General features: G+C 40.6%; 1 protein-coding gene across 3 annotated transcripts in view; it reads left to right on the top strand.

The window, feature by feature from the left end:
* Arhgap42 (Rho GTPase activating protein 42) overlaps window positions 1-23,869 on the top strand; it is a 219,443-nt gene that overhangs the window by 180,630 nt on the left and 14,944 nt on the right. For all 3 annotated transcript variants that reach the window (XM_042280384.2, XM_006983781.4, XM_042280385.2), the window contains 9 exons: window positions 3,380-3,480; window positions 5,251-5,360; window positions 7,280-7,358; window positions 8,815-8,854; window positions 15,690-15,752; window positions 17,098-17,172; window positions 17,952-18,036; window positions 19,478-19,536; window positions 22,312-22,417. In XM_042280384.2, coding sequence (XP_042136318.1) covers window positions 3,380-3,480; window positions 5,251-5,360; window positions 7,280-7,358; window positions 8,815-8,854; window positions 15,690-15,752; window positions 17,098-17,172; window positions 17,952-18,036; window positions 19,478-19,536; window positions 22,312-22,417 — 718 coding nt within the window. The remainder of the gene's footprint in view (window positions 1-3,379; window positions 3,481-5,250; window positions 5,361-7,279; window positions 7,359-8,814; window positions 8,855-15,689; window positions 15,753-17,097; window positions 17,173-17,951; window positions 18,037-19,477; window positions 19,537-22,311; window positions 22,418-23,869) is intronic.

Genomic DNA, 23,869 nt, shown 5'->3' with positions numbered 1-23,869 from the left:
TGATAAACAAGCTGTTATTTCCAGTTTCATGGATCTGTACTTGCTTTTGGAAAGTAAAATACTGCATGTTTAGATTTTGCAGCCTTATATATCTTTCTGCTTTCTGCCATCACTCCCTGGGATTAAAGGCTCACTTCCTGGGATTAAAGGCATGAGTCACCATGCTTGGCTGTATCCTTGAACTCACAGAGATCCGGGTGGATCTCTGCCTCTGGAATGCAAGGATTAGAGGTGTGTGCTACCACTGCCTATGCTCTGTGTTTAATATTGTGACTGTTCTGTCTCTGATCCCAGATAAGTTTATTAGCATGCACAATATTTCGGGGAACACAGTACCACCACATTTCCCCTTTTTTGTCTAAAATTTAAAAAAGCTTATAACTAATACAAGAAAAACTATATCCAATAAGTATATACAATATATACAGTCAAGAATTACATTAATGATGTCTAGTCTGGAGCTAGAGCCAGAGGAATAAAATAATAAAATAATTTTAAATAAAATAATAAAAGCCTTGAACCAGAGGAATTCTCTGCAGAATTCCACCAGACTTTCAAGAAAGAGTACTCTTTCATTATGCTACAAAATAGAAACAGAAGGAACATTGACTAATTATTTTTACAAGGTCACAATTAATCTGATACCTAAACCACACAAAGACCCAAGAAAGAAGAAAATTACAAAACAATTTCCCATATGAACATAGATGCAAAAATTCTCAATAAAATAATTGCACACTGAATGCAAGAATACCTCTGCATTAGATGCAGAAAAGGCCTTTGACAAAATCCAACACTCCTTCATGATAAAAGTCCTGGAGAGACTAGGGATGTAAGGGACAGATATCAACATAGTAAAGGTGATTTACAACAAGCCACAGCCAGCATCAACCTAAACAGAGAGGAACTCAAAGCATTTCCACTAAATCCAGAAACAAGACAAGGTTGTCCATATTCTTCATACCTATTCAATATAGTACTCAAAGTCTTAGCTAGAGCAATGAGCCATCTGAAGGAGATGAAGGGATACAGATTTGAAAGGAAGCAGTCAAAGTATCTTTATTTGCAGATGATGTGATTGCATATATAAGTGACCCTAAAAACTCTTCTGGGAAACTCCTTCAGCTGATAAATTCTTTCAACAATGTAGCTAGATACAAAATTTCTTATGCTCTTTCTTCTTTTCTTTTTGTTAATTTGTTTGTTCTGTTTTATTATTTGTTTTTTCCATTTGTCTTTTTGAAGAAGGAGAAAGAACGTGTGGAGTCAGAATGGTGACGAGGTGGGGGATGACCCAGGAGGATATGAGGGAAGGGAAGCCATGGTCAGAATATATCATATGAAAACTTTTTTCAAAAACAAAACGATAAAAAGCAATTGAGAGTATTATTCCTTTAAACAGAACCCCCAATGCCTGTGCACAGCTGGCAGGCTTGCTCTTCTAGGCTATGTAATGTTTTTTATAATATCTAAAGGTTCTGAGGTAATGGTGTGCAGCGGTGTTCGTGAATGTGACAGTCTCTGCCACGGCGTTCTGTGGTCACTGGGCAGGACAGTTGGGCCTCTTTTGTTTTGCAGCTTTGGAGTTGCGATGTTTTAATTTTTCAGATACCTTAGGGGGCTTTAAGTGGACTGTCTGAGGCCAGTTCCCACACAGCTGCCAGCAAGCTTTAAAGCATGAAGTGGGGGGACAGCAAATGTCACCATGAAGTGTGGCAGCTTTCAAATTTAAGACAAGGCAGGGGAAAAACTACATATTTGGTCTAAAATATCATTAGAGCTTGGTGGCAGCTTCATTTTAAGACAACAGCAGAACCTACTTCACACACCGCTACCTAAGTAATGAAGTGGCTGCCAGTTTGCATCAGCCATGTTCCACTCACCAGCTCGCAGCTGTTAAGTGTTGTGCATTGCATGACACGGAGTATCAAGTGTCATCAAGTACTGTAGTGTGAAGAGGTCCTGGAACAGAACTAGAGTTAATTGCTGTAATCCCTTGTGATTGCAAAGTGTATGTGTACCCTGTCATCTTAAGATCTGGAGTAGTGTAAGTATGAGCAAAAGTTAAAACTGACACAAGGACACTATTACTAACAAAAAGAAACCCAGTGGCTCATGAAACACCATCTCAAGGTGCTGCTTTATATTTTAACTGCTTGCCTTTGAGTGCTGGGTTCTGAAATCAAGCCAGCAGTCACATTATGCACAGAGGTGGCTAAGGACTTCTGTGTTAAGTGGGTGGAGCACTAGCTGAACAAGCTTCGAGGAAGGGAGTCCTAAGCTCTCTTCCCAATCCACTCAGCCCACCATGGTCCTTGGATTCAGAACACTCACTCGGCTTCTCTGGGTAAATGCAAGCTCTTGTGCTTTGTCAATCAATGAAGGGCAGAATGAAGGATACACCCATTGCAGATGCAGGAGCATCGAGTTTTTCAGGGACAATACCAGGCCATAACATGATGTGCTGTGCTGTGAGAAAAGGGACCATGCCTATGGGGGAACAAAACTGAACATCACTGATATGCATATTTCTTTTAATATAAATAATATACAAACAGGGACATTATTAATTTAAGAACATTTGGATTTTTTAAAGAGACAAAGTCTCCTGGAGCTCATGTGGCCCTGGCCTTGCTATGTAGCTAACAGTGACCTTGAACTTCTCTTGCCTCTGCCTCTGAAGTGCTGCTGTCTCAGCCCTGGAGCACCACGTCTGATGCTCTACCACACCTACTCTCTTAGCTCCACCCCCGGCCATGGGCTTATTTCCCTCACAGCAACAGCAAGAGGAAGTAATTCCAAGGTCAGTAAAGTCAAGGATGACCATCCATGCCTAGCTTAGTTTGCCAAGTGTTCACCGAGTGACAGTGTATGTCTGGCCACACAAATATTAAACATATGCTCCTCAGCTGCCAGGAATGGAGGCATCTCTGTAATCCTGGCCCTTGGGAGCTTTACAGGAGGATCTTGAGCTCAAGGCTGGCCTTGGCTACATGGTAAATTTGAGAATAGTCTGAACTTCAAAGCAAGACCCCATCTCTAAAAACAGTTACATGTATGCATTGTTGGTATGATTGGATTTTCAAATGTTCTGTCCATAGCTGAGCACACCTGCTTACCAGATTCCACATTTACAGACAAGATCGAGATAGCTGAAGTTGACATATGGGACTACTTATAAGTTTCCCAATTCTGAGAAAGACTGAGTAAAGACGTTTGTTGATTTCATGGTGCCATCCTCAGTCACTTTTGCTCATCCTGGCCTTCCTCGCTACAGTCATGTGTGGACACTGTCCGTGTACAGGTGTGCCCATCCCATGCATACACTTAGGTACAAACCATACATCTGAATGTGAATGGTTTTTGTCTCCTGCACTAGGACCCTTGGGTTTCACGTGGATTAAACACTACTGCACTTATGACAAAGGGAGCAAAATGTTCACAATGAGCGTCTCAGAAGTGAAAGCCAGTGGGAAGATGGTGAGTGAGCTTTCTCCTCTTCAAATCAAGCTTCTAATTTAAGGAATGGGAGTTAAAGTGTCACCTGTGTTTCCTGTGCCTAATAATGTCACACATTTTTAATAACTGAAAATTTTATTTAAAAAATTTTAATAGCTTTAATGACATAAAAATGAATGGGCAGTGTTTTTCTTTAACTGGGCTACCATGTATTTATAAACAGTTGGTTACAGATAGGGATCCTTCAGTAGATGACTGAGGTACCCTCTTACATCTCTAGTTTCAGAAGTAGGGCTCTGTGCTATGTGTTGGCTAGCAACCAAGGAAGGAACTGCCAGTGGCTAGGCCCAGCTTGGCTCAGAGATTCTGCATCCTGTCCCTACTGGTAATGCTACAGCTGCCCTTGTGTTCTCTTTGCCTCTAATAGCTTAGAAACTCACATACCAAAATGCTGCCTAACAAATTTCTCAAAGAAGCCAATCAAGGCTTACTTACTCCAAAAGTAAATTAGTTGTTAAATGTGTCTCATGGCTAGCTACCATTATAGGACATGATGCATCTTATTTGAGGAAATGGTACAGTCTTCATTGCATATAGGGTGTAACTCCCTCCCTCCCTCCCTCCCTCCCTCCCTCCCTCCCTCCCTCCCTCCCTCCCTCCCTCCCTCCCTCCCTCCTTTCCTCTCTTCTTACTTTCTTTCTTTATTTTTTAGTTAGCTTACCAACATGGACAATGACTGGTCTTGTGAATTAGCTAACTTGGTCATGCACTAAGATCTAAGTCTGGAGGAGAATTTTATCCTAAAGATAATTTGTTTCAACCTTATTATAACAGTTGAGGAAGTTGTTTCTAGAAAGCAAAAGAGTCACCTTGGCAGTTTGTAATGTAGGGCAAGGCATAGGTAAATGATAGAAACTAGGAACATTAAGAAGTGTCAGCTGAAACTTATTGTGCTCAAGTAGCCAGCAGAGCCTAGTAATTCAAAGTGAAGGACAGATGCAAAAGAAATGGGAACATAGCAGAGAAAAAGCCCGTGGATAGCATCACCTGCAGAGTTATTAAGTCAAAATTCACATCGAGCTGTGACTCACTTAGGGTAGTGATCATCAGAAATTCAACCTGTGTGACAGTTGGGGTGTTAATAATGCAAACGAAACAATCAAAGCACTGATAATAAATCAATGAGGTTTGCAAGCAAGCAGGGTTAACGAACATTAGCTAAGCTTTTCCCTGATGTAGCTAGGCATCTCCCATGTAGAGCTCCTGAGAGGCAGCCCCTGTTCAGTCCCATCCAAGACTTGGAGGAGCATGACCAATGTGAGCTTCATTATTCTGGAGGCTCCTTGGGGACTTGGAGCTAGCTACTGTGTAGGCTCCAGTACAGAAATGCATATCCATGGCACCAACCTCTTACTACCTGGGGAATTTGTATGTTTACTTTTTTATTAGAGAGGATTCTGATGGAGAAATATCCTAACACATGGACTGCACATGCACCTGTGATGTTCAATGACTGTAATGCCATGTCTGTCTGTGTCCTTAGAGTAGGTACACTGTGAGCGTCTGTTCCTGTCAGAGTAAATGTGTCCAAGGGTGTCGGGAAGTCCTGTCACAGTATAAATAATGAATGGCTCAGTGTGTTGTCAATGAGTGAGGAGGATTAAAGAGTAGAGGAGCGAAACCATTATACGTCAGCTTATCTTCAAGTTAACACTTGCAGTTGGCGACTTTGGATCAGTGTACATCAGTTCACTCCCTTGTGTTAGTGACTATGTGCCTTTCTTCTTTCAGAATGGCCTCGTTACTGGCTCACCCGAAATGTTTAAATTAAAGTCATGTATCCGACGAAAGACGGACTCAATTGACAAACGCTTCTGCTTTGACATAGAAGTGGTCGAAAGGTTTGAGCATCAGTTTCCACCTTGTAGTTTTTCCTTCTTTCTGTTTCTAAGTTTGAATAAGCACAACATGAAAAAATATAGTATTTGTAAAGAGGACATCTATGTGTTTACTTCACTCTTTCACATATTTATCCAGATGCATGATCTTTATTGGATGTATTTCCATTGTATGATATTTTTAAAAAGGAACAAGAGACCTTATGCTGGGAAAAAGTCAAAACAAAGAACCTGGAGAGTTGATATAATGGACATGTTAGTGGAGAGGGCAGAGCCGTCTGCACCCCAGCAAAGAGGGAGAGCCACAGCATTGTTCACTGGTTTCACACAAGCACTTTTATCATAATTTAAAGCCTAGTGGTCTTGCTACCAAGGAATAAGAAGCCTCCAGAGGGAATACCATTAACTCCACAGCTGACCAAGTTCAGTGCCTCTAGAGACCTACTGTGTGCATAGCACTGTTATATTTCTGCATGTTCTGGTTATAATTACACAAACTCTGTGCTTTTGTTATTCCATCTGTAAAATGGGGAAATAAGTCTACACCCCCAGGGTCTCCTGATGGTTAAATCAAATATTAAGTGTTCTTATGAACACACATACCAACATAAAATATAACCATCCAGAAAACATTGACTGCTGTTCTAATTGCGTCATTGATACTTTGACATTGACTTAAAACTCTGCAGCAAGGCTGGGCATGACATGCATCTGGAATCCCTGCACAGGATCCCAAGTTTGAAATATAGCTTGTAATACATAGAACTTGCCCCAGAGAGACAATAAACTCCATCACACCAGATCACCTGGGCCCTTATATACGCTTTTTTCTTTTCTTATCGTTCTAATGAGGTATTTTCATATCTACAGAAGAAATACAAGTAATTTGTTGTCAGCTTATGCTATTCCAAATTTTTAAGAATTTCATACTAGTAATGAAAAAATTTCCCAGTATTTGCAAATCTTTGTAATTTCCAGGCTAACTACATCAATTCTTTTATATGAGATAATTTATATAAAATTTTACATTATCCTCACACCTTTTATATGGTGCCTTCTTTTATATGGAAATAATACATCCTTAAGTAACTATTTCAAGTGGCTGCAGGGAAGAGATTTGGGGACACTGTTTATTGAAACGGCCTCACTCAGTACTCAGCCTGTGTGTGTAAGCCATGAGGCCTCAGCCTCCCAGGTGCAGATCACACCCGCACCTGACTTGAGGAGTATTTTCAGGGAATTCCTTTTAACACTGTGGTCATGGTGCAGAGAAACACTGAGTATGTAATCATTGGCTTGTTGTGAGCTGAGGCTTCATACACCATCATTGTTAGTAACTAGCTGGTGCCACATCAGGGTCCTGAGCTTTGAATATCAGGTAGCTTTGAAAATCATTGGATATGCATTTGCCATCTTTTTTTGACCATTTCAGGGGACATTGTTTGAACTAATTTCTTCAGACAGCCCTGTGCCTCACACCTTCATGACTTACCTGTCATTATTTAAATTTAAAAAGTGTGTGTGCGTGTGTTTTTTCATGTGTATATGTGTGCATGTATGTGTGTGTGTGCATGTGTGCTTCTGTGCATGTATGTGTATATGGGTGTATCTGTGTGTGCCTGTGTGAGTGTGTATGTACATGTGTATGTGTACATGTATATGAGTGTGTATGTGTATGTTTTTGTGTGAGTATATGTATATATGGGTGAATGTGTGTGGGGGTGTGTACAGTGACTTTTCTGAAAGACACTTGTAGAAAAAATTTTCTAGTTTTCAGTTTCCCCTTTTCTTCATTGCATTTGATCTTATTTTTTTCTTTTCCAAATTACGGCTTTATAATTAACCAAGGACTTGAAAATTTACAAATGCAAAAGGGCACAATAGGATGAATTTGACATTTAAGAGTGTCTGTCTGTCGGTAGGCATGGCATCATTACGCTACAGGCATTCTCTGAAGCTAACCGGAAGCTCTGGCTGGAGGCCATGGATGGAAAAGAGCCGGTAAGAGCGACATCATCTCTAACTTGTGTTTTACTCTGAAGCTCACAGAGCACCTCTGCGTGTGCCTTCTCTGTGTATATAGCGTAGCTGGGAACGTTAAAGTGACGAGTCAGATGGCAGTCGCCCGTCCTGCTCTCCTGTGTCAGCTCAGCCACAGGCATGCAATCCCACTTGTCATTTGTTTTCCGGGAGATTTCCAAGACTGATGTACAACCCTAAAATTACTTTAAAATATTTATAATCATTAATTTGGCTGCATATCTTGCATCATTTTATTGAGTTACTATTAAGATTATGTGTGGAGTCATCCTCTGGTCCAGGCCATTTTAAAGTACAACGGCTTAACAAAACTGTGGGGGGAGACATCCGCTTTGGTTCACATCCTGTTTGTAATAGTCATTTTGATGTCTGTGTTGTAATTTACTCACAGACGCCAGGGGCGAAAGAGAGAGGTCATTAGTTGCTCTTTGCTTTCTTACTGACCACTGTTCCTGGGTCTGTTGAGTGACAGCACACAGAATAAACAGGAGGTGCTGTCACATCACTAGAGAAGGTTCCATTCATGGCAGAGAACACAAGAACAGATCAAGCTAAATGCCTGAGCAATGGTGCCAGGGTAGTGTGCTCTGAGACCATCCCTTTAACCCTGTTCCAGTCCACAATCAGATGAGCCCAGACACTGTGAGTAGAATTTAGAGGATCATGTGAGCACACAAGGATGTGATTTTAAGTCCATCAAATTAAATAATGAGAAGATCTGGCTCTCTGTTTATTATTTTCCATTTCTACTCTATTGTATTTTACAATGTCAGTCAATCAAAAATCAAGAATGTCAATCAGAGGTAGATTTTTAAAAATAGTTAAACTTTTCACCAATGGTTAAGAAGTCTTGACTGGGCTGGAGAGGTGGCTCAGAGGTTAAGAACACTGGCTGTTCTTCCAGAGGTCCTGAGTTCAATTCCCAGCAATCACATGGTGGCTCACAACCATCTGTAATGAGATCTGGTGCCCTCTTCTGGAGTGCAGGAAAAATAAATTATAAAAAAAAAAGTCTTGACCTAGAGCAGATGCAGGAATGGGTTGTTATCTCAGCAATGTGGTCAAGACCGTGCCCATGGAAACCAAAACCCATACAGCTCCTGTGAGGAAGGAGCAAAGTCAGATGAATTCCACTGTGAGAGACACTTCCAGAGGAAGGTGCCTTAAGCACAAATCAGAAAAGAGAGTGAAATACATAAGTCAGATGGTGAAAGGCAAACTTAGCCCAGGCTGGACCATTAATAATGGAACCATATTAGGGGGTTGGTGGATCAGCTAGACAGATGGCTGTACCCTGGAAATAGTTGCTGGACCTCGAGCCCTCATCCATGGTTTTGTTTCAATGTAAGCATCACCTTGCCAATGTTCTGTATGGACCATTAACTGCAGTAACTAACTGACATCCTTTGTTTTCTAGATTTACACGCTGCCTGCCATAATTAGCAAGAAAGAAGAAAGTAAGTTCTTTTTCTCCTTTTTCATTAAAGGTTTTACATGAACACTTCTTAGATTTTGACTTAACTATGATTTTTAAAGGGACAGAAACTTAATCAGAAATAAGCTTTTCTACATTCTGACTTGCCTGCAGAGTAAGCCACAAATAAAACCAGTTACATTTCCTAGGAGAGAAATGAGAAAGCCACAGAAAGATCATGTGGAATCTGAACCTTCTGACCCTTACTGGTGCCTTCCCCCTTGGCTTGGTCCTTCCTCAGACACAACCAGAGGGAAACCTCTTAACTCCTGATTCCATGGGAATCGTGGAAACAAAACAGTAAGAACTAGAGTGGCCCTACACAAGGCTGCAGCAGAGGTGTTCAGAGCACATGCCGTAAAGTGGAGAGTGAGGCTGTGGTGTGCTCATGGGTCCAGCAGACCTTCTGTAGCCTGGGCAAGGAGTCCCTTGCTTTGCAGTCATACTCGATTCAACACTCCCTCCATGCTATAAATGAAGCTGTGTAATTCATTAGAAAAGGAAAGTTAGATCATTCTTAAGACAAAGCTCCACGTGAAAAACAAAACGCCAGAAACCCCACAAAGAACTGGTCCAGGATACTGAACCTGTAAATACTGTTGTGGTTATATGACACACTGTATTCTTCTTGAGATGATAAGATGCTGTTGATTAATTCATTTTAAGGTTAAGGGTAGTAGCTGTCATCCATATAAAACAGATGCTGTCCAGTTGAAATGAGAACGAAACTCTTCCTCAAACAGGTCCATTGGGACAGAACCTCACTCATAGTTCTTCGTAACCTTGCCATCTGTACATATTTTTCAGGAAAACAGGTTCTATTTCTCGATACACTGCCCTGTCTCAACATCTTCATCTTTGTCTTTAATAAAGAAAAGTTCAATTCATGGGTCGTGGGTTTTCTCTGATGCTGCCTTGAGCCATGTCTCTACTCAGATGACATAGTTTCTGTGGTGGCTTTCTAGCAGGCCCTTCTCCCCTGGATCTAGATGGAGTAGCAATTCTGAAAACAGAGGTATTTAGTTCATATCCTCCTGTCTAGTCTGTTCTGTATTATTCTATTTTATTCCTATTTATATCTATTTATTCCTGGGATAGATAAAAGGGGTCCATTTCAATAGATGTTTCTACTAGCTACAGTCACATCTTAGCTGTGTGGGTTATATAATCTTAAGGTTTCTGAACAGCTTTAACATTTGACCATTGTCTGGGTGATTTTTTCCATGTATGCCTTGGGATGTAATCTTCCTAGTGTGAAACACCTTTCTTTCATACTCTAAATAGTTGCCCTCTGTGAACAATATTCCTCTTGAGCTTTGCATTGCATGAGTAATTTATCACTAGAACTCCCCAGGTGTCTAAGTAAATTGGTCCATCCTTACATCCTCCCATGAGAACAGAACTATGTTTGATCAAGGGTCAAAGTTTTATTGACAAATACTAGGTAGCCTGCATCTCAACTTGATGCACCTGGTATGTAAAAGCCCTTTTGTTCTGAGTTCCTTGTTAAAGGGGGAATCCTTTAGAACTAGGGATATCACTTGGGCTATGGGAGAAAGGAGAGTCTAAGCTTAATTTGCATGAGAAACGTAGCTTTGTACCTAACACCTTCCTGGCCTTGGTAGTTGTCTCAGTATGGATATTTACCTTATTTCAGGAAATTAACAGGTAGTCTGAATGCTTATCTATCTGAAGTCTGTCCTTGGATATTTGAGAAGTATCTCAGATAAATGTTTTGTCCAGAGATGGCCCTGGCCAGATACTTGCTAATGGAGAAATTACATTACAGAGCTAATTACAAAAAGGCAGACTTCTGAGTCTAATGCTAAAAAAGTAACAAAGGTCTGAAAAAAAGAGGTCTTGATTGTGTGACTGTTGTCAACACAGTTGGGGGATGTTATCCCAATACCCCAATAGCATAGGGGAAATTGTGCCCAATGAGTGATCAACCACAATGTTAGAAGTTCTTGAGAAAAGCATCAAATGGGAAAGCTACAGCAGCTTACAAGAGATTCACTGCAGGAAACAGCTAATACATTCAAAAGCCAGTGTCCCCTGGAAGAGTTCTTGTCTCTTCCAGATACTTTTGCCATTGTCAGCTGAATTCCTACTTCATACATCTGCAGCTCACAGCAAGGGGAAGGGGCAACTCTTCATCCTTCAGGAAGATGAGAAAGGTCCTGAGGGCATCCTGAGTACCAACAAATGTGCTCCCATCTTTTTCCCCTCTGAAAACTCTTATGGTATGATGTTGGATATCTGTATCTTTTTAATCAGAAATGCCAGATTAGAAATATAAATGGATGAGGAAAGACAAGCATTGCTTTGTCCTAGAAGCCCTGAGGAGGTACAGGTTACATCGGGAAGGGTCTGGGGTGTTTTGAAACAGGAGGAAGTTGAAAGAACAAGGACTTTTGCTTTGTTAGCTGCAGAAGGCTGTTCTTTTCCCCATTGCTGTTGGAATATCTGTTAAGATTAATAGCTTTTGTACTGCTAAACAGCCAAATGGAAACTTCAGTTGGATTTCAATAAAAGCTTTAGCCCTGAACACTTTCCAACAGGGAGAAAATGCTTACACTTAACTTTTGATTGAATAAATTAGCTTTATTAAGTTAGTCTGTTTTCAGGCCAAATAACATTAGTACTACAGGGTTTCAATGTCTGGGAATTTGGTGACAGTTTGATTATGAGTACTCTTCTGGTCTTCTCTAAAACAGGGAAAAGTAGGTGTGGGGCACAGGGTGGGTCTTGGGGAGAGTTCACAGATTGTGGGAGAAGTGGGAGTGAGGCACAGGGAGGTCTCAGGGGAGAAGCCACCAAAGAGGGTGCTCACTCAGATATGGTGGAGAAGCGGGAGGAAACATTTGGTTGCTCATCTTGGTTGCCTGTTCTGAAGAAGACATAGCATCCCTCTAGAACTCCATGTTTCTACCATGTAGGATGAGTTCCCTTTCTTTCTATCCTACACCAAGAATACTTTGTCTTTCACTGAAGGAGAGTTAGGAGAAACACTCACTATCTGTGTGTCTAAGTGTAGATACCCACGTGCACAGCGTGCAGGTCAGAATGCAACCTTGGTGTTGTCTCACTTTCTGCTTTAATAGAGAGAAGGCCTCCTGTTTGTAGCCAAGCACACCAGGCTACGGGGCTTCCAGGGGATCTCCTTTCTGTGGCTCCCATCTTTCTGTTTAGTGCTAGGGTTACAGGTGCATGCTACCAAGTCTAACCCCGTGTAGGTTCCAGGGGCCCAAACTTCAAGCTTGTATGGCAGTGCTTTGCTTGCTGCTGAATCTCCAGCTCATACACACCCTTTTTAATGGTATCATTTGACTTATTAATAAACCTTTCCACAGCCGTCTCTTGTGAAATTAAGGAGTAAATGGTTTTTATTTTTCAGCTATTAAAATCAACAACACTGCTTTAGTTGAATTTTTCTTGGCATGAAGGAAAGCAATATAATAACCCTCTCACAGCTTTAGAAAATAGCTCATTTTTTTATCACATGAATTTCTTAAAAATTGACGCTTCCTGGCTGTCAATGTAACTATATCTTACATCAAGTCAACTGGAGGCAAACTGTGTAAACCATACCACAGCGAGAATGCTGGGCACTCTAGTGGAGGCATTGTTGTACAGAACTGTGTGAAAATTAACTGACAAGAGCTGGTTCTAACAGGACTTATTTTTCTCTTTAAGGATACTAATTTTGTTCAGTTGAATATATTTCTTGAGTCTGTGTTGCCACAGCAAAAATTGCTTAAATTACACATAATTAAATAAGCCCTGGACAGGTCTCGGTGTGATGAAACTGATACTCGGATCTCAGAGGCTTGCTGCAGCAAAGGATCTTGCTGGTTTATAGTACATGTCCACACAGGTCCTCCATGGTTTGCTTCTACTCTGAAACTCAAGTTCACAGAGTAGCCTCCTTTTGTACCATGCTGATCTTATGCCAGTGACAAGAGAAAACGGCAAACCTTGATCTTGATCTGCTGGGAAGTAACATAGGATCATTTCCATTCCATCTCATTGATCACATGACCATAACCAATCTTCAAGATGCTAAAACATTCTGTCTTCCTTTGTGAAGAACAGGGCAGTAAATATATGTGAAGAGCAGTCACAGTGTACACAGTCTGTTCAGCTCAGTGACACATTGCATTTGATCATTGTGATTTACTAAAGTATAATAAACCCATAGGGACATTTCTTAAAGTCCAATTTATCTTTTCAGCAACCTCCTAGATTCATGAGGCTTTATCACTGTATGCTCGAGCTATGTCTGTTTAAAGAAACAAATCATTGCTCTGGCCCCAAATTGTTTTTTTATTAAGTAATATGATATGCCTTTTTGAAAAATAGCACTACTGGTTGATAGTCCTTCAAGCAATCGTTGCTTCAGACATACCCAAAGAATAAAGAGGACTTGGTCCATGAAGGTTTACGTTATACTCCAGTCAATGACAGGCGTGAGCACAGAGCCAACACCACACAGCACCTACTCCATTTCAAACACTACGTGTAACTTTCCAAATCACTTTAACTCATTCTTTAGTAGTCCTATAAGGAAGAGATTGCTATACTTAGTTTTTAAAAGAGAAAACAACGAGATAAAACCATGCCAAGTAACAAACATTTTCATCTCTTTTTCTATTTTCATATACGTGTGATGTATGGGCAACTGAGTGTTTTTGAGTGTGAATGCTCGTGCACTTTTGTGCCAATGGTGGGGCCTAAGGCTGATGTCTGGAAGCATCCTCCATTGCTCTTCCACATTATTCACTGAATCGGGGTCTCTTGGTCAAATCTAGAGCTCACCGGTATGGTTAGTCTCACTAGCCAGCTTAGTCTGGGGATCCTATGTGTCAGTCATCTGAGGTTGCAATTACAGGTGGGCCACAAGGTCTATCCAGTATTTTTTCTTTTTTCTTTTGCCTTCTGTTGATCTGAACTACAGTTGTTATGCTTACATGGCAAACACTGTAACTGCTGAGTCATCTCCCCAACTCCTAGTAACATAAGTTTTATGTGGAAGAGTAAGCACCACCTTCTTCATCTGCTTAGAAACTGGTTTCCTTGACCTGTCTTCTGTTTTCTGTCCATAACACTGACTTAAGAGGTGGGTGCTTGTTGCTCTTTTGTTCACATCTCCCTGGGCTCTCTTGTTTCTGTTTTGTCTTGTTGTTGCTGCTTGTTTCTGCTCTAACACAGTCTCACTATGTAACCCAAGATGTCCTTCAACTTCACATCCTCCACCCTCAGCCTCTTCAGTGCTGGGATGACAGGTGTGTCTACTGAGTGCCACATCTCACATTTTATAGGTAGAGAGTCTCATTCATAAAAGTCAGTGGACATGCTCCAGGTCATACTGCATCATACCAGAGCTTAGAGGAACCTACGGTTTTTCCTGGCTTCAATCAATGCTGGGTATCATCTCAGCTCCATGGAACCAGCTCTTTGAGGCAAAGTGCACATAGTCAAACATGATGAACAAATTCCTGGTTGTTTTCTCCACACCCTGAACTGATTAATAATCATGCATTAACCCGTGGGGAGAAAGCCAAGAGCAGGAGCCATGGAATAGTTCAGGAGCCAGAGATTGGCCTTGTAAACTTTTGCTCTACATGAGGCACCTGCTCTCAGTGTATTAGAATAGACCAGAGCATTGTTTCCAGCTATCTCAGTCTGTCTTTGAGAGATAGCCTGCCTATTGTTTATTTTACTCCAAATGAATATGTAAAAAATAATTCTGTTTTACATGATACCTTTCTCTTTTTTCTGTGTGTTAGAGGACAGTCTTATGGAAAATACTTGAAGATACTTTCTGCTTCTCACTCAGTTTTATTGACAAGCTGAACAATGTACTCAACTACTTAACCTTTAAAAATAACCATCATTTTAGAATTGGAAGGTTTTTAATTTTGTTGGTCTGAATTATTCTCATCCATTAGTATTTTGGCATATTGAAAAAATGCATACCTACCACATGATAGAAATTATTACAATGTAAAGACTTCTCAAGTGTTTCCTCTGGGTGTTACGTAGCTTTTTAAAATGTTTTCCTTTATATAATTAATCTAATTTGATTTTAACCCCACAGCTTAAAAACTAAAGCAAATTTACTTATTACATTATTGATTGAGTAGGTGCTTGGGTGGCTGTATGTTGGTGGCCATGTGCACCATAGCACTGGCGTGGAGATCAGTGGACAACCTGGAAGAGTTGACTCTGTTTCTTCCTTGTGTGTCTCAGGGGATCAAGTTCAAGTCAAGATGCTCAGCAGCAGCCTTTACACACTGAACCACCTCACCAGCCCTAAGACTAATTTAAAGAAAGTTTAGCAAAGAATGAAAATCATGTTATTTTCTACTCCAGGACCAGAAATGGGGGAGCTGCTAGCACATGGACTGAGTGTGTTTGAGTTATTCTGAACGCCAAGCATGTACTTAAAAGAACACTGGTTAAAGCAGAGCACTAGACATCACAGCAAAGAGGAGTGGAGTTTTCAGTGACCTGATGAATTATGTTAAGAGGCTCAGGATGTTGTCGTGGTCACATGGGAAAGAATGACTGCATGAAAGGCCTTACTATCACTTTCCACTCACCATAAGAATTATCCAGGGTCTATTTACAGTGTAGAGTGCTCTGTGCTCCCTAGCACACAGCTTGATGAAGTGAGTGTGAGTGTGAGTCTCCCTGCTGTATTACGGCATTTGATGAATGCAGTGGTAGAATCCATGAAGGCACAGAGCAGAGCCAGCTGAAGGGGGAAGGCGAGTTGCACATCAGATCTTAATTAGGCTGTCTCTCACTTGCAGTGTACTTAAATGAAGCAGGGTTCAACTTCGTGAGAAAATGCATTCAAGCTGTGGAAACAAGAGGTGAGTGTGCAGACGGTGCATGATTACTCCCATAAGTCTCACTCCTGCACTCCGAACATTTCACTTAAAAAGGAAAGTGAGCGTTGGGCCATGAACACAAAAACAGTTTTGAGTATGATATAAATTTAAACTATGTGGATATAAATTTAAACTATGTGAATATATAGCTAGGTATAATTTCAACTGGTTATATACTCTTTCTTTTCAAAGATTTATATATATGTGTGTGTGTGTGTGTGTGTGTGTGTGTGTGTGTCTATATGTATGTATGTGTACTGTGTGCATGCTTGGTGCCTGAAGGGGCAAGAAGAGGACATCAAATTCCCTGAAACTGAAGTTACAGATGGGTATGAGCCATTCTGTGAGTGCTGGGAACTGAACCTGGTTCCTGTAAGAACAGCTAATGCTCTTAACTGAGCCTTTTCTCCAACCCCTATACTATTTTTTTATGGCTTTTTCAAATATGTTCCCTTGTTTGCTTCTTTCTGAAAGTCATAATACTATTTATCACTTCAAGTTCTTTCTTTTTTTATTTAAGAAAATGGTTTTATTCCTTTCACATGCCAACCACAGATCCCCCTCTCATCCCTCCTCCCGCTCCCCACAGCCTGCTCCCACAACCCCCATCCCCTCCTCTGAAAGGGTAAGGTCTCCTATGGGAGTCAGCAAAGCCTGATTCATGTTCTTTCAAACACTAGAGGGGAGATCTTAGGAAGACTGTATCCGTCTTCTATCAGCCTTACACTCTTTTCCTTTGTGATTTGAATAGCTGTTCCATTCTTAGCATCCTTGAGCTTTCCCGTGGGAATGAGTCGTGACCTGTTGAGACTACCTCCACACGTAGAGGCTGCATACTTTCTCTTTCTGAGACTCTCGCTTAAAGCAAAAGTCCTGTTGTGCTTCAGAGTTCTTTGAACTTCCATTCAGAATTTTCCTATACTTGCGGGTTTTAAGGAGTGAAGCAGAATCCTTGGATTCTCTCAATCTGCTTCTCTGCCTTTGAAATGAAGATGCAGATGACATGGCACCACTGAATGCAAAGGACTCTGACTCAGAAGAAACAGAAATACTGTCTCCTATCTTTGATGCACTTTTATATTCAAAGAGTAGTAAGTAGGCAGGGTGGCTTAGGCCTTTGAAGATCTCAAAGGACTTTTAAACCGCTGTTTAGTGCCTGCTCTGAGAACTCTTTAGTGGGTGGGTGTTTCCAGGGTAGGATGGCTAAGATTCCCTGGCAAAACTGGGTAAGTAGCTGTCAAGTTCTGCATGGACACGTGCCTGGGATTTTTAGATATGTGCTTGAGAAGTCCCTTCAGCCATATTCACTTGTGATTTCCTCCCTCAGGTATCACCATTTTAGGCCTGTACCGAATAGGAGGTGTGAACTCCAAGGTCCAAAAACTTATGAACACCACATTTTGTAAGTTTTAGATTAAACAAGGGTGCCGTTGATTTGGGATATTTGTACAAGTAACCTAACATACAGGTTTCCGAGACATAGACAATTTGTTGTTGTCTTTGTTAATTTTTATATCATATTGAAAGTTAAGTTTTAAAGTTTGTTTTGGGATATAGGGGTACTGCCACCTAAACACAAGACCTTGGATGTAAGAGCCCACATCTTCCCACTCTGCTAAACCATTAGTCCCTTTGTTCAGTCTTCAGTGTTGAGCTGTAACAGATGAGGTGGCATGTTTGTGAGGTTGGGCCCTTTCAAGTGCCTTTTGTTAGCTAGTGTAACAGGAATATGCATGGGTGTATAGATGCCCTCTACAGTTCTAGACTGTTTCCTGGCTTGGAATTCCAGCTCCACCACTTAAAAGTTTTCTATGATCTTGGAGTTTGCTTAGCTTCTCTGTATCTCTGCCTCCTCCATTTTAATCTCAGGGTGATAGTGCTTCCTCAGATATGTAAATGCTGGCCCATGCCAAGCACTTAGAAGCATGGCCCTGTCCTTCCAGCCGTTAGCAAGAAATTGATTTGAGAGACAGCAATGCTACCTTTCTTACCTTTGAGAGCGAGAAATAGAGTGAGCTTCCAACCAGATCACAAAGGCAGCTTTCCTAAAGTGAACTTTAATGGAGCCCTAAGATGCAAATGGCCCTCCCTTTGACCTGCTTGACTTGGCATGCATTCTCATCGCGGCATAGGTAATACTTTGAACTATAGTTTAAACATTTCAAATTTTATTCTTTCCAGCTCCCAAGTCCCCTCCTGATATGGACATTGATATTGAGCTGTGGGACAATAAGACTATAACGAGTGGGCTGAAAAACTACCTCAGGTGAGGAAGTTTTAGTACTGGGGATTCTGGCCATGACTGCTCTCTTCTTCCTGGGAATTATCTGCCTGTTGCATGAAATCCGTATACATGGGGTTCACTCCTCAGTCACAGCCTTTACCTACAGGAAGCAACACTGGTGACAGGTACACATTCTGGAACTCATACATGCTTTTTCCAATATTAAATTTAAAAGCTGCAATTTTATGAATCCTGAGTTAGTCTTTTTGTTTCCTTATATATGTGGGGCTTTGTGTATGTTTTTAAATATATTGAAATGTTTTTTTGAAGTTATGACACCCATTTTTTTTTGTTTGTTTGTTTGTTTTTGGGATCATGTATCCCCGACAGTCCTTCGACTCACAACTTTGCTGAGAATGGCCATGAACTTCTGATCCACCTGTCTCTACCTTATGAGTGCTAGTACTGCATGTGTGCACTATCATTACTGGGTTATGTGGTGATAGCGACCCATGCAGGGTGTTGTCTGTGCTAGACAAGTGCTCTACTGTTGTGGGATATTTTGATCATATCTGACACTTCGAGACTGCCAGTAAAGTTTATTTTGAATCAGAGGGTGGAGCAAGCTAGTAGTAGGGTGGGGCTTAGGAAGATTCTTGGCCCTTTTGGATTGGGGAAGGAGAGAGAGAGAGGAGGTCCCTGCTCACTTCTCCACTGCTTCTCTGATCAGTCAGGTCCTTAGCTGATATTTGGCTCCTGAGTTTTCTTTTCTTTTCTTTTTTTGATAAAGAATAATTAAATAAACACTTCCTCTGGTACCCAGTGTGGGCCGCCATTTGCAACAAGCTTTCTCATTGGACTCTCTTTGGATTGCCAGCCCACAAATAATGACACAGAGATTTCTTATTAATTGTGAAAGCTTGGTCTTAGCTTAGGCTTGTTCTCAACTAACTCTTATAACTTAAATTAATCTGCTTCTATTAATCTACATTCTACCATGTGGCTTTTTTAATAAACCTCTTCTCCATTTCTGTACATCTGACTTATTCCAAGTCTGCTGGGAAAATCCTTGCCTCTCTTCTCAGAGTTCTCTCTCTCTCTCTCTCTCTCTCTCTCTCTCTCTCTCTCTCTCTCTCTCTCTCTCTTCTCCCTAGCTATTGGCCATTCAGCTCTTTATTAAACCAATCACAGTGACATATCTTCACACAATGTAAACAAATATTCTGCAATACTCTACCAACTGAGCTACATCCTCAATGTAGCATCCCTTTTCACACAGTTGTGGCAAGAGTGCTCAAGAACAGTGGATCTGTCCAGATCCCCCTTCCAGGACCTGTCATACTACCTAACGAACCAATTATTTTGTTAGTCATTGCTTCACCTTTAGTTGGCAAAAAACGATCACTGTTTTAAAAGAAGACCTGGAAATGTAGAGTGACAGAAAATTCGATAGTTCTAGACATTCTCTGCTTCTCTGTTGTAGGTGCCTTGCAGAGCCCCTGATGACTTACAAATTGCACAAGGATTTCATCATTGCTGTCAGTAAGTGTGCTTGCACCAAAAGCATAGGATTGATGCAGTTTTAGCATCTGTTACTTACACATGAAAGTTTAAATCTCCTCGACATTATTTCACATGTTGCTTAAAAATTTTGCCAATATATTTAATAGCTTGCACTATCGTTTGTAAGCCAATAAAACTTACAAATGAAACTAAATATTTTGTCCTTTAATAAGACAAACTCTGACCACTATCTCTATCCCCCCAAAACCCATTGTTATTGAGGTGACAGTCTGATGTGATTATAAAAAGCTGTGAGGATTTTTGATTTGAGTGACTAAACATATTTTGTATGACAGAAAACTTAAAAAAATTCATTTATGTGTATATGCCTTATTGAATTTATGTGTACCATGTGCATGCCTTTGAAGTCCAGAGGGCATTGAATCCTTTGGAACTGGAGTTACAGGCAGTTGTGAACTTTCTGATGTGGGTGCTGGTAACTAAAGCCAGGCCCTCTGCAAGAGCAGTAAGTGCCATTAACCAGTGAACCATCTTTCCAGCCCCATGACAGCAACTGTCATAAACATGTCACCAGTGTATATGGCAAGTTATGTCAGTGTTCACACTTGCATACTCTATTCCTAAACCTGGAAAACCATCAAATAGTATGAGCAAATTCTTCTGTTACTTTCCTGACCCCTGAGGTTTCTTGTTATGATCACAGATTCACATCGTTTATTTATGTCATTGGCTGCCTTAATGTTAGTTAGTGGATTTAGTTGGAAAATTGGACATTGGGGGCTGGAATACTATAATAATGTGACCTGCGAAGTTAGTAATATATACTTTACAGCTATTGGAACCAGAGTGCCAGCTTGGTGTCTGATCCATCAACATAATGTGTACTATAGTGACCTACACATGTAACAACCAGTCGGCATTTCATTGTTGGAAGTGTGTAAGATATGACTATAATTAAAGAGTATTAGTCATTCTTCACAGTCCAAGAAACAAACAAACAAAACCAGCTGCCTTCATTTATTTCCAGACATTGAAATGCCCCAGAAGTGTTGTCTGCCAGAGAAAGTGTCAGGTAACATGGGTGACCTGGTTTTAAGTTCACATGGCTGACCACAGACTAACACCACACCTTTCTAAGTTTTTTCTGGAAATCTCTCTGTTCAACATGGTCTTCATATGAGCCCATCTTTGCAAGGTGAATAGGGTGCAAGGAACATTAGCTCATTTTGTTGATGAGCCAGTCAGGACCTAGACTGGCTAGGTAAATGGCCTGTCCAAGACACTAGGGTACGGTAAGAGCCAGGACTATAAGTGAAGTGGTTTGTTGTTGCTATTCAACAAACCTTAATTTTGGACTCTTAATCCAGAGATTTGGCTTTGTATGGAGTGGCATTTGAGCCACTGTCTAAAACTGGGATGACAGAAGCTCTTGGTAGGAGGTTTTCTTTACTTCCATCTTTGGAAATCGTTATTGTGTATGGTCTCAGGGAAGGATTTACTCAGTGTTAAGTTGGTTTTTGAATGGATATAACTAGTGTCAAGTTTCTTTTAACCAGTTTCAGTAAAAAGTGAAACATTACTGGAACCCTAGGAGACAGTAGAGAATTCACCGGAAGAGAGGATTCGGCTGCATCAAGGAACTGAGAAACTGCACGATGATACTTTTCTCTTCATATTTTTTGTATTTGGTTATTGGGTTGGATGGTCGGGTTGGTAAATGGGGTTTTGTTGTTTTTGAGACAGGGCTAATACTGTAGCAACCTGACCTAGTAGCCCATTCTGGCCTTGAACTTGTGGCCATTTTCCTGCTTCTAGCTCTTAAAGGCTAAGATTACAGGTGCCACTCTGCCTCGCTTGATAAGGGGTCTCTGTCTGTTTATTGTATTTATAGCCCATTCTTTTTCCCTATCCAATCAAATTTTCTTAAGTATCTTTGCTAACCCTGGCCCTTGTCCTAAATAATCTTATCTTCACATATACAGCAGGTCGATCCGAGTCTTGGCATCTCAGAACTATCCCGGAGCTGGGTTACATCTCCACACATGTGTGTCTAGGTGACATGGCAATGTAGCATAAAGAGGTTACAAAAGGCCTTGAAATGCTGGGCTTTTGTGCCCAAACTTGTTACTGACAATGGGGGATGTCAGCTCCTTCTGAAGTGTTACAGGCGGGTTGCACCCAAGCCTTAGTCTGGACTTGCAGAGGTGATGTCTCCAATTTCAGATTTCTAAATGTCACCGTGAGTTCACTATCTTCTGTTTGCATAATGCCAATGCTTCAGAAAGGTCACACTGAATTTTTCCTTGACTGTGAACTGAGGAGAAGAATGCTGGTTCCCTCTGGTCACACAGGGTTAGGGCTCTAGCATGTTCCTCTGTAGGAATGTGAATTATACTGATTAACACACTGGGCAGTCTACACCAATGTCTACAACTCACATTTTCAATGTATGAATGTGTACACATGTGTACACATGTGCACCACATTCCTGAAGGTCCTATCTTGTCTCTGTTTGCAAAACTCAAGCAGGCAATGACTTAGGCCAGAGCAATATAGTCCAGTGATGAGGAACAAGTTGCAAAACCACCCAGTTTTGTTTCTCTACTTCCTAACCTAAAGCCATGGACAAGCTCAATCAACATTTCTTAGCCTAAAAGATATGGTTAATAAGTTGTTATTATTATGAAGCAGCACTGTAAGGCATGAATGGTAGGATTACATATGATGTTCACATGATTAATGTTTACATTATGTTTGAATACAATTATATCTGTAACCATTTTTACATAACAGAGTCAGATGACCAAAACTACAGAGTGGAGGCCGTCCATGCACTGGTGCACAAATTGCCGGAGAAAAACAGAGAGATGCTGGACATCTTGATAAAACACTTACTCAAGTAATTCTGTGACTCATCTTGTTCGTTTAGTGACTTTCCAGTCCTGTTAAGATAAGCTCATTCATGTCTTTAAAGTAGGCGATGGTGTTATGTGCTTGCTCTTGTAATCCTTGAGTGAGCATTAGAAAATGGTGTGCAGTTTGATTTTAAGATATGTATTTGTCTATGTGTCATATATTTCCAATATGCAGAAAATTGCATCCTCCATGACTGTTAAACTAGTGATAAAAACTTGGAAATGTCTGAAGGAGTGTATGGTGTTTTATAGTATTTCTAGGTCTTTTAAGTGTGTTACAGTGGTAAGTTTGAAGACTAGTACTAGATGCTACTAAGGTCAACAAGTTTCCTCAGATCACCTGACACTGCAGGTTCCACAATTTTCTCAAAGATTTTCTTCTGACTTTGGTGTTAGTTCATACATGTATTTTAAATTTCATATAGATCAATAGATAAGTAGGTAGGTAGGTAAGTGGTTTGATGGGCAAATAGATGATACATGCATACATACATACATACATACATACATATATACATAGACAGATACATAGATAGATAGATAGATAGATAGATAGATAGATAGATAGATAGATAGATAGATAGATAGATAGATAGAAAACTTTTTATTTGTGTGGTAGGGGTGACTGACTTACTGTAGTGATGCAGTTCAGTATATAGAGCTGGTGTAACTCAGCAGTAGAGTAGGGACCCCACATTTGCTTGTTTTAGCCTCCTGAGTGTCTGGGATAATGGGGTTTGTACCACTAGGCCTGGGTTCTTCTGAGTTCAATCCCTAGAATTTCCAAGTAAAGTGGAATTGTGTATGAAGCTGATTAAGAACTGGCCCAGAGTAATTTCTTTGGCTCCAAACATAGTGTCAGCTCACTTACTCTTTAATTGTCTGTTCTACAAGAAGTCCAGTACAGAAATACCAAACAGTTAAATATTTTTCTATGAACATTGCATCTAATTCAGGAAAAATAAACAGAAAACCAAGATTAATTTCCCTCACTAATTTAGTGCTTATAGTTATTAGCTTCATTTTTCCAGTGTTAGCATCTTATGTTCCTTCTTTAAATATTAAAAATATGTATTTTCATTATGGGGGATGGTGTGCGCATGCCACAATACACCTGTGGGGTCAGAGGACAACTTTTAGGAATCCATTCCCTCCATCCACCTTGGGGCCCAGGGATTAAACTCAGGTCAAGATTGCCGAGCAGAAACTTTTTGCCCTCTAAGCCATCCCTCCAGGCCCCTATTAAATCTTTAGTTGACATTGATAGACACAGCACATTATGTCTCATGATTATTCAATGTGTATTTATACATAATATATAATGATTATGTGAAGGTAATTATTTCCATCCCCTTAAGGACCTGTTTGGGGCCCAGGGAGAAGAGAAGAGGGAGGTTCAACACGAGATGTCAAAGTACAGTAGGAGACGGGGGAAA

This window comes from Peromyscus maniculatus, chromosome 7, assembly GCF_049852395.1.
Source record: "Peromyscus maniculatus bairdii isolate BWxNUB_F1_BW_parent chromosome 7, HU_Pman_BW_mat_3.1, whole genome shotgun sequence".
NCBI classification, from domain to species: Eukaryota; Metazoa; Chordata; class Mammalia; order Rodentia; family Cricetidae; genus Peromyscus; species Peromyscus maniculatus.
Note: the sequence above shows the minus strand (reverse complement) of the source record. Positions and strands in the feature narration are given on the sequence as shown.